The following is a 16,097-nucleotide window of genomic DNA, read 5'->3' on the forward strand; positions in this document are numbered from 1 at the left end:
CTCAAAATCAAAAAATAAATAAAATGAACTAAAAAAATATGTGAACGCGCTGCTGGCTGCTGCCAACGAAAAACTCAATTTGTGTGAGCGGCCAAAACAACAAATTCGTTGAATGTTTCCTCAGTGGCCAGCACATCAAAATTTATTTCAAATCTTTTGCTCAGCATAAACAAAACGTATCGATGCCGATGCGATGGCGTAAACAGAGACAGGAAGAAGAACGCGGCAAGTGGAAAATTAAGTAACAAGCAGACACAAGCGAAGAGAGAGAGAGAGAGAGAGAAAGAGAGCGAAAAAGTGAGCGTGTGAATTTCTATAAGCAGCTCAAGTGTTCTTAACGTTGTTGCTCAGGTCGTATACACAATATTTGCGCTGCAGGTAAACTGAGCATACCAAAATTGATTGCCTACTTTACGGCTGCAGCAAAAAATTAAATATTAATTTGTTTTTGTGGGTTGCGGGGTAGGCACTGGACTAAAAATAAAAATGGCATAATTATAAACGAGTGCGCATATTAAACGAGCGCAGCGCTCTACACACGATACTAAAAATATACAAATACATACAAATTTGGCCAATTAACAAGCAGCTGCGCTCATCTTACAAAAAAAAACATAAACAGACAAACACATAGAGAGACAGACAGACAGTTAGCGGGCAGTAAGTCAAGTTTTTGTTGTAAAGTGTTAACACATTGAACAGAGAGTGGGAGTGTGGCTGGGTGGGAAATTCATTTCAGACCGACCGTTGGCAAAGAGAAAACCCTTGGCCAGCTGCAGCTCATTGTCAATCTCTTTGAGCAGATCGCTCTCCGACCAGCTGCGTCGCTGGCGTTGCTGCTGCAGCTGCTGCGGCGAGAGCAAAAAACGCGTCTGCTTCTGTGGGCGTTGACGCAGCTTTGCAGTCATCGTTGGCGTCGCTGCGCGCTGCGGTACTCGCTGCTGCTCTTGTAGTTGTTGCTGCTGCTGCTCGCTTTTAATTGCTTTGGCTATCAAAATGTTGGCATTCGGTTAGTTTCTCGCTCACACACACACACACACACATAGACATGCCACTTAGTGTAAGAACCCTGTGCTCAATTGTCTCTGGCGCAGGCAAAACAAACGAATCGCTTATGCTGTCTGCCTATCCATGCAATTGAATGGAATTAATTAAAATTTCCGCTTAATCGCGATTTTGCGCTAAATGTCTGTGCAATATGCTATCGAAGCAATGCAATTTTTCTTTATGCTTGTGCCACTTTAGCAAAGAGATGAGAGGGTGAAATATAAATTGGCAATACACTTGAGCGCAGAGTTGTAATTAAGTCAATGAATATAAAATAAGCACTTGAGATTCGCTAATGAGATTGAGTCATTAATAATTATAATATGATAAAGTAATGCAAAGCGCTTTAAACGCCAAAAAGTATGCTATATATAAAAGCGATATGCAGGCGTAAGCGTATTGAATGCAGTATGTTTATAATTATAATTATTTAAAAGACATTTACATGTGATTAGTAATACAAGCAACAACTTCATCTCTCTGTCGAACAACTTAAAGCTAAAACAGATTTATATATAGCATATGGTATGTCATGCATAGAGTATATCATAATAAAGACTAAATAACAATGGAGTTTGGTTAATCATTTCTGTTCATTTATTACATTCAACAACACACTTGAATTTTGATATGTTTGCATTAATTTTTGACAAGTCACATAACATAGACTTAACTTATTATTGGCCTAAACAATTATATCAAATAGTTCAGTTTGTTATAGCTAGGCTGGCTGCATGCGGGGGCTAAAAAACAAGTAGGGGGTGGGGCTAGGATTTAAGCAGTGGTAGCGGTTCCAAAGATTTCAGTAACTGTCGGAGGTTGTATGCTCAAAATTGCGCCAATATTTATCGACTTCCTCAAAGATTTTCGAACGAAAGGGTGAACTGGCGAACAGCTCGTTAAGGTTGCTATGAAAGTTGCTCATAAATGGCAAAGTTGCTGGCGTACTGTTGAATGTTGTAGTGCTTGCTGTTGTTGTATTGTTGTTGTTGATGTTGTTGGTGTTGCTGGCTGAGAGAGAGAGACAATTGCAAATATACAAAAGAGAGAGAGACACACAAACACAGTTTGACAATAACAGAGAGAGAGAGAGAATGACTACGTGTTGTGGAAATATTTATAATGTGTTGGTGTATTGTTGGTATGAGCGTGGGGTATGGCTGTTCACCAATGAGTGGGCATAAAATGTAGAGCAAATTTCAATAGCACTGCAATTACTTTTAAATAAATATGCACATAAAGAAATTAAGAAAGAAAGTAAGTGAAATTGCAGTGAAATTGAATTTGCTTTTAGCTAAACTTGTTCCAAGCTGTCAACACGGACAGTCCAACAAGCAAAGCTGTGCTCAAAATGGCGCCAGCTGTTGAGCTGGTCGCTGTTGGTGTGGGAATGGCTGTTGCTGTGGATTGAGTGCTCGGGATGGGGGAGTGGGAAACTGAGGAACCTTTGGAAGCGGAACCACAACCAGTGTCAGGCGAATTGGAGCGGCAGGAACTAGTTACAGAAGCATTGCTGTTGCTGTTGTTGTTGCTCTGGTTGCTGTTGCCCAAATGCACATTATGACTAACGAGCTGCGCGGTATGCGAGCGATAACGATAGCGATTGCGATTGCCGCTTGCTATCGCTGTTTCCACTACGGCACACTCACCCTGCACAGATGGCGGCAATCGGGACACCTTGTAGGTCTTCACAATGCACGACTTCTTGCTGGCGCTGCTCAGCGAATTGTCCGTCGCCGTCTCGCTGCGCTCCTGCTGCTCATGCCGCTGCGTCTGTCCATCGGCCAGCTGCTCGCTGCTCGAGAACTTGGCAAACTCGCGCAGATGACGCGGCAGCTCGCGTAGATTCGCCTCGCTTTGACCCTCGAGCACACGCACTGGCGGCTGCGGCGCCTCCGCATCGGAATCGGCTGCTGCAGGTTTGGGCTGCGACTCGGCGCCGCTCTCCCAATCACTGTCCGCGGGCATGGCCAACTTGTGGCGTCGCTCCTTGACGCGATGCAGAAACTCATCGCTTAGGTTCGCCTGCTGCTCGCTCGCGTGCTGCTGCTCATCCTCGATCTTGGAGATTTTTATGATCTTGTGCTGACGCCGCTCCTCACGCTCCGCCACCTTGTGCATCCACTCCTCGGCCATTTGCTGGCGAAACACTTCGTCTTCGCTTAGCGTGGGCAGCTTGGGCGCTGGGCGATAACTCTCGCGTCGTGGTGGTGGCGCCTGCAGCACCGTTGGCGCGCGCTGCATTTGCTCCATGAGCCGCTGGCGCTCCTGCTGCAGCTTTTCAAACTCCAGCTTCAGCTGCTCCTCCTTGCTCATTATGTACTGCAGCTGCTGCTCGTGCAGCTCACGCGGCAGCGAAGCGCGACGCTGGCGATCGTAGGCAGGCGGCGCTGCTGCTGGCGCAGGCGAAACGCCGCGTCTACTGGTGGTGCTTATGTAGGTGGGATTGGGATCACGCTCGATCATGCTGTAGCAGCTGGCGTAGTGTGGACGCTGCTGCTGCGACGGCGGCGCCTGCTGCAGCATTGGCGCATGTCGACGCGCGCCCGCATAAGCGTTGTGCACATCGTAGCTGCTGCTGCTGCTCAGATCGTTGGTGCTGGCGGAGAGTCGGGGCGCGCGTATGGCATGCGGCTGGCGCTGGCGCTGATAGCAAATCTCCACTTCGCGCGCAAACGGACGCGCGATGTTCTCCGAGTAGCCCAAATCGCTGGCATAGCGTGACCAGTCGTCGTCCTGCCGCTGCTGCGGCGGCGCAGGCACTGGGCGATAACATTCGGCTGAGCTATGCGGACGCTGTGCATCGCTTAGATTGCACAGCGACTCGGAGCGACGACTGCGTGGCTCGTAATCCGGCGCCAAGTCAATTGTGATCTGGCGCGGCACTGAGCTCATGCGCTCCTGGCGCGAACGTGAGCTGCGCTCGATTTCGCGCTCCAGCTCCTGCATGTGCGCATGACGCTGACGCTTCAGCTGCTGCTCCTGACTGCTGCTGGCGCGACTGAGATCAAAGAGCGATGCGGATTTGTCGCGCTGCTGCCGCTCCGAGCGACTGGCCGACAACTCGGCATTGAGCTGCTGCGAGAGCGCATCAAAGTCCTTGAATAGGTTTTCATTATCCAAGCGATTGCCTTGACTAGTTTGCGGCTGTCCAATTGCTTCGATAGCTGCCTTGGCACGTTGCCGAAATTCCTCATAAGTGCCGCCGCCGCTGCTGCTGCTGTTCACCTTGGCTGTTGAGTTTGTTTGCTCTCTGCTGCTCTCGCTGCTCAGTTGCTGTTGCTGTTGCTGCTGTGCGTCATCAATGAAAGTGCTGCCATTTAATTTGGTTGCTGACATAATATTTGCAGCTGCCGGCGGTGGCGGCACTGGTGGTGCACAATCCACTTCATCCACAGCTGTTGCTGTTGCTGCTGTTGGAAACTTCTGCGGCTTGTCACCCTGTTGCTGCTGCTCGCGACTGCTGTTGCTGTAGTCGTAGACCACTTGGCCATTCTCGATGCGCTGCTTGGACTCGTAGCTGCTGGTTTCGATGTTGGAGTAGCGTTTGGTTTGCGGCGTCAGCGTGGGCTGCAGACTGTGCTCAATGTTGGAGAAGCGTTTGCGTTGCTCCTCGAAAATGTCGCCCTGCTTGGCCATGCTGGGAAACATGCGCGCTAACTCGCTTTCCATGCTGGCTGGAAATTTGCTGTTGCTGCTGTGTTGCTGTTGTTGGTTGCTCATGTGGCTGCTGTGACTGGACGATGTGCGCTGCTCAAATGTGTTCGGCAACTGTTGCTGCTGTGCTGCTGACTGATCAGCTGCTGTGCTTGGTTTATTTTCAAATGATGATGTCGCGGTTGCCGACGTGTTGTTGCTGTTGCTCAGCTGGCTTACGTCATCTGCTCGCGCTGCTTGGCTCATTGCCTTGGCCGCTGTCTCGGCGCTCTTCACAGGCACTGGCGGCGGCGTTGGCGTGGGCGTTAGACTCTTGCGCAACTCGCGCATCTTTGCCGCCGTTTTGAGTATTTGCTCCTGTTCCAGTTTCATTTGCTCGCTGTCCATGGCGCGCACCTGTTCGGCGCTTAGCTCATGATAGCCGCGTCGCTTCACGAACTTTTCATGCGCATCCAGCAGCTGATCGGGCGTTTGTTGCTGCTGCGCGCGTTGTCCAGGCGACAGACATACCAGCAGCTTGGGATCCGCTTGCGTGGGCAAACCCAGCCAAGCATCGTCTGTGGGCTTGGCGCTAAGCGAAAGCTGCAGCTCGCTTATGTGCGGCAAATTGGGCAGCGGATAGGGCATGTTGCTGTTGCTGTTGCTGTTTGTTTCTACTTTTTGTTGCAGTTGTTGCAGCTGCTGCTGACTGATGTTGCTGGCAACGCTGGCGAGCTCCTCAAGCATCTGCTCGCCAAAGGGCATGGAGGCCAAAGTTTCGGTGCATAGCAGACGCAGCTTCTTAATACGTTCCGCATCCGTTTCGCCAGCTGAAATTGTAGAGACTGCAGTTGCTGGTGGCTGTTGCTGTTGCTGTTGTGGGGGGAATTGCTGGCGCAATGGAGGTGTGGGTGGTCTGTTGTGTTCTGGTGGTGGTGTGGCCATGTGAATGGCTGTGCATTGACTGTGCTGTGTGCTGTCGGAGCAATGTGAATCGTTCGACTCTTGGCGCTTGAGCAAAAGTGTTGTTAGCTGTGCTGGTTGCTGTTGTGTTTCAAGATTGCTGCTGTTGTTACATGCGGGAGGAGTATAGTGCATATAGCTGGGGGGTGGTGGCACAGGCGGCGGGGAGGGGGATAACGTACAGCGTTGTTGTTGCTGTTGTTGTTGCTCCGTAGCAACAACATTAGCGTTACCGTTTACATTGCCGCACTGTTCTGCTTCTTCTTCTTCTTCGCGTCGCGTCATTTCGATTAATTCGCGCACTTTTTCCATGCTACGTACGAATTCTTTGCGCGTTACCGACAGCGTTGACGCTGCATCGACACTGTTGGCCAATTCGACGGACGTTTGCTCGTTGGCCGAATTCGTTGCCGTTGGCGCTCGCGTTAGCGTAGGCGTCTCTGCTGGCGTTGGCGTCGCGGCGCTTAACAGCGAGGAAAGCGAACTGCCAGCCGATAGATTATTGTTGTTGTCGCTGTTGCTGTTGCTGTTGCTGCTGTTGGGATGAGCATTAACAGGTGTGCTCTCTCTACTTGTTGGCTCTGTTTCCACTTCCGTATCCACTTCCGTTTCAACCTGCAATTGTTTAGTGTTGTTGTTGTTCTAGTTTCAACTAATTGTTACTCAATAAAGAGCTAAATACGCAAAAGCGAAGCCAAAAGCGTAAAACAAAGAGCAATAACTAAATAGTTTAGCAGCCTCTTTCAACAATTGAAAATATTTACGCAACAATTTTCAATGGAAAGATTTCAACCCCAAAACAAAATGCTGCCAATTCAATTTAGAGATCTACTTATATATATATAATTTAACTAATCCCCTGAAATATTGCTTATCAAATATTATTTTGTTGCTGTCTGTACTATAAAATTTTGTTAGTTTATATTTTGTTTAGCTTCTAACCTTGAATTTCAAAATGTGTTCAAAATTAATTAATTAGCAACTACTCTAATATTTTAGCACCTATTGTAGCTTCTATGTGCCGCTTTTGAGGCATTAGTGGGTTAGTACTGCAGTACGAACCTCACACTCTCCCTCGGTTTCGTTTTCGGTTTCGGTTTCGTTGGACGAGCTATGGCGCTCCAGCGTGTTGCTGGTGGTGGTGCTGGTGCTGCTGAGCTCATCGTCTTGCGGGCGCTTGATTAGCTTGCTGGCATCCGTGTCCAGATCGATGAGTGCGCGTTCCGCTAGCGCTGCGGCCTGCTCCAGTTCGAGTTCCATTAGATCCGACACACTGCTGGAGGCGGATGAGCTTAGATACACCAGCTCAGCGTCTTCCAGCTGCGGCGACAGCGCGCTCTGCAGTCTGGTGCAGCTTTCGAAATCGCTGGGCGGCTCTATCAACTTGGTTTCCAGCATTATGGCCAGCGGCTCCTCGCGACGCTTGTGGCGACGACTAAAGTCGAGCTGACTGCGCGGAAACGTTTCGTTGAGCTTGGCGGGCGCACGCGTTTGGCTCTGCTCCTGGAAGCTGCTGCTGCTGCTGCGACTGAGACTGAGCACATGCTCACCGCCTAGCTCGCTGTTCTCCTCCAGTATGCTGTCCAGATAGCGCGGACTGAGCAGCTGCGGCAAGAAGTGCGATTCGAGTGCGTTGCGCTTCTGGGCGCGCTTCTGACGCAGCTGCTCCTGCTGCTCGGCGCGGCTGCTGGACGGCACATCTGGACTCACAGCGAGCGTCGGCGTGCCAGCCTCCGACTCCGAGTCTACCTCGCAGACCAGCGGCGAGTGCAGATTGTAATTAAACTCACCGGAGCTGCAGTCGCTGTTCAGCTCCAGCTCTTGGATTTGCACATCGCGCGTGAACTTTTCGAACTGCGACAGCTGCTGCACATTTTTGGGCGAGGGAGATTCAACGAGATAGCGTGGGGGTGGTGATAAGGTGCCGTTGCTATTGATGCTGCTGCCGCTGTTGCTGCTGCTGTTGCTGTCGGCAATTGCTGCTCAGCTGGTGCTGCTGATCTGCTCGATTGTGGGCTTACCATTGCGTGCACGCTCCTCCTCATGCGATGTCCACGCGTATGACTGATGTATGCTGCTCTGTTGCTGGCAATGCGTTGCTGTGACTGCGATTGCTGTGGTTGCTGCTGCTGCTGCTGTGTTGGCAATTGTTGCTCAGCTTGGCTGCTTGTGGTGGGTCAGCAACATTTTCACGCTCAATGCGATGCACTATGACATGTTGCTGCTCTGCTGCGGGCAACTGTTTCTCTGCTGCTTGCAATGGTTGCTGTTGCTGCTGTGTTGCTGTCGGCAATTGCTGCTCAGATGACTGCTGCTGTTGGCTGGAGTCAGTTACATTTTCACGCTCTATGCGATGCACTATGACATGTTGCTGCTCTGCTGCTGGCAACTGTTGCGCTCCTGTCGTTGGCGATTGCTGTTGCTGCTGTGTTGCTGCTGGCAAATGTTGCTCAGCTGTCTGCTGCTGTTGCTCAGCAACATTTTCTTGCACTATGCGATGTACTATGATCTGTTGTGTTGCTGCTGCTGATTGCGGTTGCTGTATTGCTGCTGGCTCTGCTGCTGTTGGCAACTGTTGCTCAGTTGGCTCAGCAATATCCGCACGCACTATGCGATGCACTATGACCTTCACCTGGCGTGGACTACCTGGTGCTTTTAGTGGTTGCTCTGCAGCCAACTGTTGCTCTTGCTCTTGCTGCTGCTGCTGTTGTTGCTGTTGCTGTTGCTTTGAGTTCTTAGCGCCCATGTCGTTGTTAATTATCGCTGCTACTGATTGATCTATTGACAGCTGCTCTAGCTGTTCTGCTTGCGCGTGTTTGCTGCTGCTGCTGCTGACAGCAACTAGGCCCAGCTCTTCGACAGCAGCAACTGCTGTTGTGTTGCTGCTGCTGTCAGTGCCTGTGTTTGACCCATTTGAATTGCTGCCAGATATTTCAGCATTGCTTGAAGTTGCTGCTGACTCAACTTGCTCTTGCTCTGGCTCTAGCTGCTCCGCTTTGTTTTGTGGCTGCTGCTGCTGCTGCTTATTGCGTTTGTTACGATTACGATTGCGATTGCGATTACGATTATTTGGCATCGTCTAAGACTGTAAAACTGTAGTGAAGCTCAAAGCTTGTTTATAGGTTTGTTATATGTATAAATGTGTGTGTGTGTGTGTGTATTTGTTTGTTGCAGTCTGTTATTGACTATTACGCATACGCCGCATACGCCGCGTTTGGCTTCAATCAGCGAAATCTAAATATTAAATTTTTTTCTTATTTTTTTGCTCGTTTAGTGTCGTTGTTTTTGTTTTGTTTTTTTTTTATGTGCGCGCTTTGTTGTCGTTAATTTTGTGGGATTCTCTGTGTCACTCGTCGCTGGCAGAAACACAACTAAAACTGAAAAGCTGCGGCAAACGACGCCAACAGCCGATCAGCCCAAATTCTCGCAACGGATCGGACCGGACCGGCTTTTCACAAACGACAACGCGACGACGACTGCGACGCTAGCAGCAGCGACGCACGCCCACCCGCCCGGCGAAAAGTTTGACACGCGTACGACGCTGCACAAATTTTATTTTGTTATATACACGGATATTTACATATATATTATATATATATAACACATTATGATTGAAAGCGAAAGTAAGTAGGGAATGCTTTGAAAATTTTACAATTTGCGCAATTAAAAGTTTTCAAATTGTAAGCGCGCTCGCGTTTTGTGTGGCGACTGCGTCGACTGGCGGCCAAGGAATGGCCCAAGGGGCTGTAACCAGCCGCTCAAATCAGTTGCACGTACAGCAAAATAAAAAGCAGAACCAAAAACGAACTGAAAGCAGCGTAAGAAGCATGAGAAGAAATTGGGGCTCATGATGAGCATTTTAAAAATACCAAATGGAGACAGCAGCACAGACGAACAGAGAGCGCAAGAGAACCTCCCACTATACAAGTGCAGCGCATGCTAGAGTGGGCGAGGGGAGGGGTAGGGAGCTCTGGAGAGGGCAACCACAAACTATGCATAAGTGCAATGCAAACAAGCAACAACAGTCTGTGCAGTCTATTTGAAGTTGTCGACGGCTTGTCTTTAAGTAAACACACACACACACACACACACATAAAATTATAAACAAATGCCACAAATAATGTCATAGCTTAAATATATATTTTCTAAATAAATTTGCTATATAAATATGCATAATTATATATAAACTTTGCTAGCCAATTTGCTGCTGCTTGTTTTATAATTTTAATTTGTTTGTCGTATATTCTGACAGCTTTAATTTTAGTAGCTGCCGCTATATTGTTTACTTTATACAGTAACAAACAATCAATTACAAAAAAAAAAAGGCGCAGAACTTTTGGTATTTTCAAAATATTTCTTGTGCGTTTCGTTCGCTTTTGGTTTGTTGCTCTTTTCGCTCTGTACACTTGAATAATTTTTAGTAGTGAAATTTGAAGCAGTCGCTGCGACTCACAAAGTGTGCCGCTTCATTCATATATATAGCTATATATATATAGACTGGGACTGCGTACTGGGCCATGCGGTTAGTAGTAGTCGCTTTTATTTTTAAAGGTACTTAATGGATTTCAATTTCTTGCGCTGCTGCTGCTGCTGCTTCTATATATAATGATCATCATCATCATTATATTCATGAGCGTATAGCATTTGCCACACTGTGTCAGGTGCCAGACGATGGAAATGTGTGAAAAGTGCACGTGATGCAAATGCAAAGAGAGAGAGAGAGAGAGCGCAAGATTATGCAACTGGCGCACAGTGTGACCACAAATACAACAAAACTAACAATTGCAATAAGCCACAATATTCTATAATAAGCATTAATTGTATGCCAGCCACTTCCGCTGCATTAAATTTGCAACCACTGTGCAGTACAAATTGCTTAAACTTGCGCTTGATTTATTGAAATGCTTATGCTAATGTCTGTTCTGCTTTGCGGCTACTGCGCAGTTTTTTGTCTACTATCATGCCATCAATATCATCAATAAAATGTGTATAATAACGTAAGTAGATATGTTCACTCGATTGCTGCTTTAACCTTTGTGTCTGCGCGTATCTTTGCTTTGATATTTTGCAATCGCTACAATATAAAAAAAATTGCTGATAAGACAGCAGCAGCGACAACAATTGAAAGTTCTTTATGAAAAGTTTGGATTGTTCAGAAATAGAGGTCAGAAATATTTGTAAGGGGCGTTGTCAATGCAAACATAATGTGAGTATAATTAATAAATAAACAAAACAAGCCCTAAAATAAAAGTGTGTAACACTTTGATTTAAATAAAATAGTACAACATACATTTGTTTATATATTAGTGAGTGTCTAACTAATAATTTAATTTTGTTTTTATTTTGTTAAGCAAGTTTTGTATTTTCATTTGATTTACAGCTACTTTCTGTGTGTCTGTCTGACCCACAGTCCATTCTAATTCAATTTTGTGTGCGTTTCAATTTGCTTTCAAGCTTTTGTCTATTGTTTTGTTGTTGTTGCTGCTAATTAGCATAAATTTTTAACGTTAGCTTATGTGCTATGTTGTTGTTGTTGTTTCTGCTGCTGTTGCTCATTTGCGTACAATTTTGGTTGTGTTCGCGTATACGCAATTTATTTGGTCAACGCTGCCGCTCATTATTTATTTTTTACACACACACACGTGCAGTTACAAGCCAAACAAAATGTTTAGTAAATTAATTTATGGCTGCGCTGCTGCAGTCGCGTCGACGCCTGCCACCCACAAACGTTCAGCGCTGACGTCACTGAGGTCAACGTCGGCAAAATACAAACACAACAAATAAACTATAAAGTTGAGGGGGGCAGCGCATTTACTAAATACTCAATGCTGATTGCAATTTTGTCGGCTTTCTTTGTTGTGCAATGCGCTGCTGCTGCTGGGCTCTGCTCTGGGATTTGAATTCGCACGCGTTCTGCAATGCGCCGCGTACGTGCGCCAACTGAAAAGTGAATCTCTGCCAAGAGACGAGTCAACGAACGTGAGACACTGGCGACTGCCACTGCCACTGCAGTTGTTGGCCCAACAAAGAAGCTGTTTGTGGCTCTTGAGGCAGCTGCGTTTGTATCTAGGGCCGTCGTTGTCTTATCTTGCCTAAAAATCGATTAATGATCTCAGCATTTCGCCTTGAGTTTATTATTGTATATGACACACGTCGAGTGTTGGAACTAACGCTTCTAATTGCTTAAAGTTGAGTTAAACTTTTACCGAAACCTTCGCTCTATGCAAATAAACAAAACTGAAACTTTGGCATATTGCGTCAGTGCTCGCAGCTTTAGTTTAACAGTTGCCAACAAACAAATACACACACAATGACACACACACACGCGCTTTTGTTATAAATAGTACTAACAACGTATTTTGTATGTAGCGCAGTGTAATTATAAATTTTGATTTTGCTTGTTTTCTTTCTTTTTACGCTACGCGCTCGCGATCGCCAACAACGTCAAAGTCGAAGTTCTAATGGCAACTGAAGCTTCGCAAGCTACGGGCAATGCGCCAACGACAACAGCAACAACAACGGCAACAACAACAGCAACATGAGCAACAACAAAGAACGTTTGTCACCTGGCAACCCGGCACAGCAGCAACAACAACAACAACAGCAGCAACAATAACAAAAGCTAAAACAGCGTTGATAGCATTTGCCAAAGTTGTTAACTGGCGACTTTTGTTGTTGCTACTTTTGCTGCTCAACAAAAGCTAATTATTGTTTTATGTGCTCACAAGTTCGCAATCTCTCTCTCTCACTCTCGCTCATACACACAGCCGCACTTAGTTTTACTCTCAATGCTGTCGATTTCCTGTTAACTCAAATCAATTGCCCAAGTGTTTTACTCTAACTTTAAGCAAGGCATAATAATTAACAAATGGCTTAAGTTAACATTATAAATTTCATATATTATTAATTAATAATTTAAGCAGCATATATGTCGCTTACGAATTAAAAATTAAACATTTTATTTCTGCTTTAAATATTTCTCATATAAATTTATTTCAATGCTTTAAGCTTAGAACAAAAATTATATATTGTTATAATGATTTTTTAGGCATCAAATATTAACTATTGTTAGCTGTCAAGCATTTTATTTATATTTTTAATATTTCTCATATAAATTTATTTAAATGAAAATTATTAAATGCTTTACGTTAGCCAAACAAATTATATTATTTTATTAACTGCCAAACATTTTATTTCTTTCATAGATATTTCTCATATAAATGTATTTAAATGCTTTGAGCTTAAGCAAAAAAATTTATAAATTAAATTGTTTATAAACATTTTTTAGGCATTAAATTTGAACTATTGTTAGCTGCCAAACATTTTGATACTATTTTAAATATTTCTCTTATAAATTTATTTAAATGCTTTAAGCTTAGACAAAAAATATATGAATTATATGCTTAATAATAATATTTTCAAGTATAAAATATTAACAATTGTTAGCTGCCAAACATAGAGTTAAATATTTCTCATATAATTTATTTAAATGATAATTATTAAATGCTTTAAGTGAGTCAATTAAATTTATAAATTATATTATTTTATGAATTTGTTTTAGAATTAAATATTAGCTATTGTTAGCTGCCAAACATTTTGATACTATTTAAAATTATTCTCAAATTTATTTTAATAATAATTATTAAATGTTTTCAGCTAACAAAAGAGAATAATAAATTCTGTTATTTTATAACTTATGCAACATATGCTAAGCTCTATAATTAAATATAAATTTGTATTTCTAAAATATTTTCCATATAAAATAATGCCAATTATATATGTAAGTGTATAGCGCCTGCGTTGTATTCTGATTAAACATTAAGTTCTATTTATTCCAGCTCGATTTCAGAGCCCAACCTCTTTGCTGTGCACCTGGTATAGGTAAATCAAAGGTTCTGGCATTTTGCCAACTGTTGCGAGAACTGGAAATAGCTTTCAGTTTTCAGCGGTAGCTTGGAAGCGAAAGGTGTCAAGCTTCGAAAGCTTAAGCGCTCAAGTCCCCATTAGCAGCGCAAACTTTTAAATATTTTTTGCTATTTATATTTGTTTACCGCAAAATCACATGCGTATGGCAAAAAACAAGCAGCGAGTATATAAATAAATATTTGATAAAAGTCTTAAATCAAGTGAGCAAGTTATCAGGCCAGCGGGCGCTAGCGTCAGCCGATTATGCAATAGATATATGTAGCATTATCAATGTACAAAATCAGGCGTGCCAAATGTGCTGGAAAAATGAGCAAAAGGGGCGTATACGCAACGCCCAGCATTACAAATTGACGCTAATTGCATTTGGCGATTATCTAAATTCAATTTCGCTGCTGATTCATATGCCAAAATGCTTAAGTGCATTGTTTATGGTTTTTATTTATTTGCCAAGAAAATTGGCAACAGAATCGAAAACAAAAGATTGCCGAAAAACTGGTAAATCAACTGTCAGCTGAGCGACAACAACTTATAGATAGCCATAAACGAAAAATAAATTGTTCATAATGAAATAATAGCTGTCGACTTGGCTACGGCTACGTGGGCGCTACAATTTGAATAAGCCGCCTCACACAAATTGGTCAAAGTGGCGGCTACGCAATTAACTTCATGCAACTCAATCATTTGTACATGCTTCACGCTTACAATTTACTTTAAGCCAAGGCAATTAAAACGACACTTGGACACACTCACAGGCGTTAAACTTCGGTAACCCGATACCAACAACAATGTCGCTTTGTCGCTTTAACTGACAACAATCGAAGACAGTTAAAACTGCCACTGGCTTTGGCATGCCATTGACCGTTGATTTATGCCCATTGAGTCACTTTGTTTTTTTTTTGGAGATATATGTATATAGCATGTTTGAAGTGTAGAGTTTATGTTCACCTTGGTTCAAATGCTTGGGAAAAGTCACAGTTGTTGTCAAAAAATTATCAATAAGTAATCACTATTATCGATTTAGTTATCTAGCTAAACGCTTGTTATGCCTAAACGGTTTGATAATTAATCCAAAATTATCAAAGTTGTTTGTTTGATTAAGTCAAAAATTTGTTTAGCAGCGTAAACTTGGTATAAATATGAAAAAAGGCCCATACAAAATTAATTCATTTTATGCACAAATTGAACCTTTGAAAGATTTTTATCAATGAAAATATTTTTCTTTAATATATTTCTTTGTCTTTGCATAAAGCAATTTTCATTTATATTAAATGCATATTTTAAAGAAATATTTTCATAGATAAATGTGTGTTCAGCTAATAATTTTTAATTATTTTAAGCGCATTTTTGGCATTAAGCTCAAGCTTAACAATTGACTGAGCTCAGCCCAAGCTTAAGCAATCTGCATGGCAAATTAATGAAGCTGGCGCTGCACTAAAAAATTTATTAAAAAATTATTATATAAATTTTGATTTATGCTGCCTAAACGGTTTTATAATTAATACCGAATTATTAAAGTTGTTTGCTTGATTAAGTCAAAAAATTGATTAACAGCGTAAAATATTTACAAATATAAATTTGTTTGTCTTTGCATAAAGCAATTTGCATATTTCCATTGATAAAAACTCAAATGTGTATTCAGCTAATAATTTATAATTATTGTAAATAAATTTTTGGTGTTAAGCTTAAGCTCAGCCCAAGCTTAATGAAGCTTGCGCTGCACAACAAAATTTATTAAAAAATTATCATATAAATTTTGATTTATGCTGATTAAATAAGTTAACTTAACTTATAGTCAGCCACAATATTTTTTGCTGCTTATCAACATTTGTTGCTGCTTTTTATTTAAAGAAAATTAAACTCTTTTGTTTCTAACGCACACAGATAATAGTACAGACATTAATATGTATATTTTTATATGACACACACACACATAGGTAAAGTATATAGCGCAAAAATAAAAGCTGCCGGCTAGCTTATCAAAAATTTGTGTCATGTCGCTACTATTATTATGAATATTATTGTTGTTGCTGTTGTTGCTAGCGTAAACAAAGGCAGAATAATAAATAATAGCGCACATTGTAGACATTTACAATTATTTTTCATTACAGCTGGCAGGCATGTGGGGCGCACAGTGCGTATAATTAATTAATAAGCATAGCAGGCCATATGAAAGTTTGCCGCTGCTTTGTTTTTGGGTGTGACTGCCAAAAAATGAAAATGTTTTGAATGCTTATGCATGCGCTCAATAAATTAAATCAAGTCTAAATGCCCTTAAGTGTTACCCCTTCGGCAACATTTGCTGTCTATGCATATCCGGTGATTAAAGCTATAATTGAACTATGACCAAAAAGCGGACTGGCACGAGTATAATTTAAAATAAATTAAAATCACACACACACACACACATACAAGTTACAAATTGCCTACAGATTATTATGATATATATGGCAGCATAATTAAGCCCGCATCGAATTTGAAAAACGCATTCGATTTTTCACTATTAAGAAGTTCGAGCGCACTTGAAT

At 43.1% G+C, this 16,097-nt stretch overlaps 2 protein-coding genes across 7 annotated transcripts in view; both read right to left on the reverse strand.

Moving 5' to 3' along the window:
- The window catches only part of LOC108596118 (sorbin and SH3 domain-containing protein 1), a 24,985-nt gene extending 17,385 nt beyond the window's left edge, over window positions 1-7,600 (reverse strand). For 4 of the 6 annotated variants that reach the window (XM_033295074.1, XM_033295075.1, XM_033295076.1 and 1 more), the window contains exons 1-3: window positions 6,709-7,600; window positions 2,697-6,261; window positions 746-988 (exon numbers count right to left, since the gene is read on the reverse strand). In XM_033295074.1, the coding sequence (XP_033150965.1) occupies window positions 746-988; window positions 2,697-6,261; window positions 6,709-7,044 (4,144 nt within the window). In that variant the 5' untranslated portion in view covers window positions 7,045-7,600. The remainder of the gene's footprint in view (window positions 1-745; window positions 989-2,696; window positions 6,262-6,708) is intronic. The other 2 variants (XM_033295078.1, XM_033295077.1) reach the window with 2 other exon arrangements.
- Window positions 7,044-12,090, reverse strand: LOC117134723 (transcription factor GAGA-like). Its single transcript, XM_033293334.1, has 4 exons — window positions 12,064-12,090; window positions 7,982-8,739; window positions 7,197-7,512; window positions 7,044-7,096 (listed from the first exon to the last, which is right to left on the reverse strand). The coding sequence occupies exons 2-4, from the start codon at window positions 8,720-8,722 to the stop codon at window positions 7,044-7,046; spliced, it is 1,110 nt and encodes a 369-aa protein (XP_033149225.1). The 5' UTR covers window positions 8,723-8,739; window positions 12,064-12,090.
- Between the last annotated feature and the right edge of the window lie 4,007 nt (window positions 12,091-16,097).

The sequence above is a fragment of the Drosophila busckii genome, chromosome 2R (genome assembly GCF_011750605.1).
Source record: "Drosophila busckii strain San Diego stock center, stock number 13000-0081.31 chromosome 2R, ASM1175060v1, whole genome shotgun sequence".
NCBI classification, from domain to species: domain Eukaryota; kingdom Metazoa; phylum Arthropoda; class Insecta; order Diptera; family Drosophilidae; genus Drosophila; species Drosophila busckii.

What these genes read in the sequence shown, in the direction of transcription:
- LOC117134723 (XM_033293334.1), bottom strand. Translation starts at nt 8,722, where the DNA reads ATGCCAAATAATCGTAATCGCAATCGCAATCGTAATCGTAACAAACGC. An exon ending in ATCGCATAGAGCGTGAAAAT is followed by an intron (nt 7,513 to 7,981) that starts GTAACTGACTCC and finishes AAAAATGTGCAG; the next exon opens with CAGCTGTCGCAGTTCGAAAA. An exon ending in GGAGAACAGCGAGCTAGGCG is followed by an intron (nt 7,097 to 7,196) that starts GTGAGCATGTGC and finishes GTTTCCGCGCAG; the next exon opens with TCAGCTCGACTTTAGTCGTC.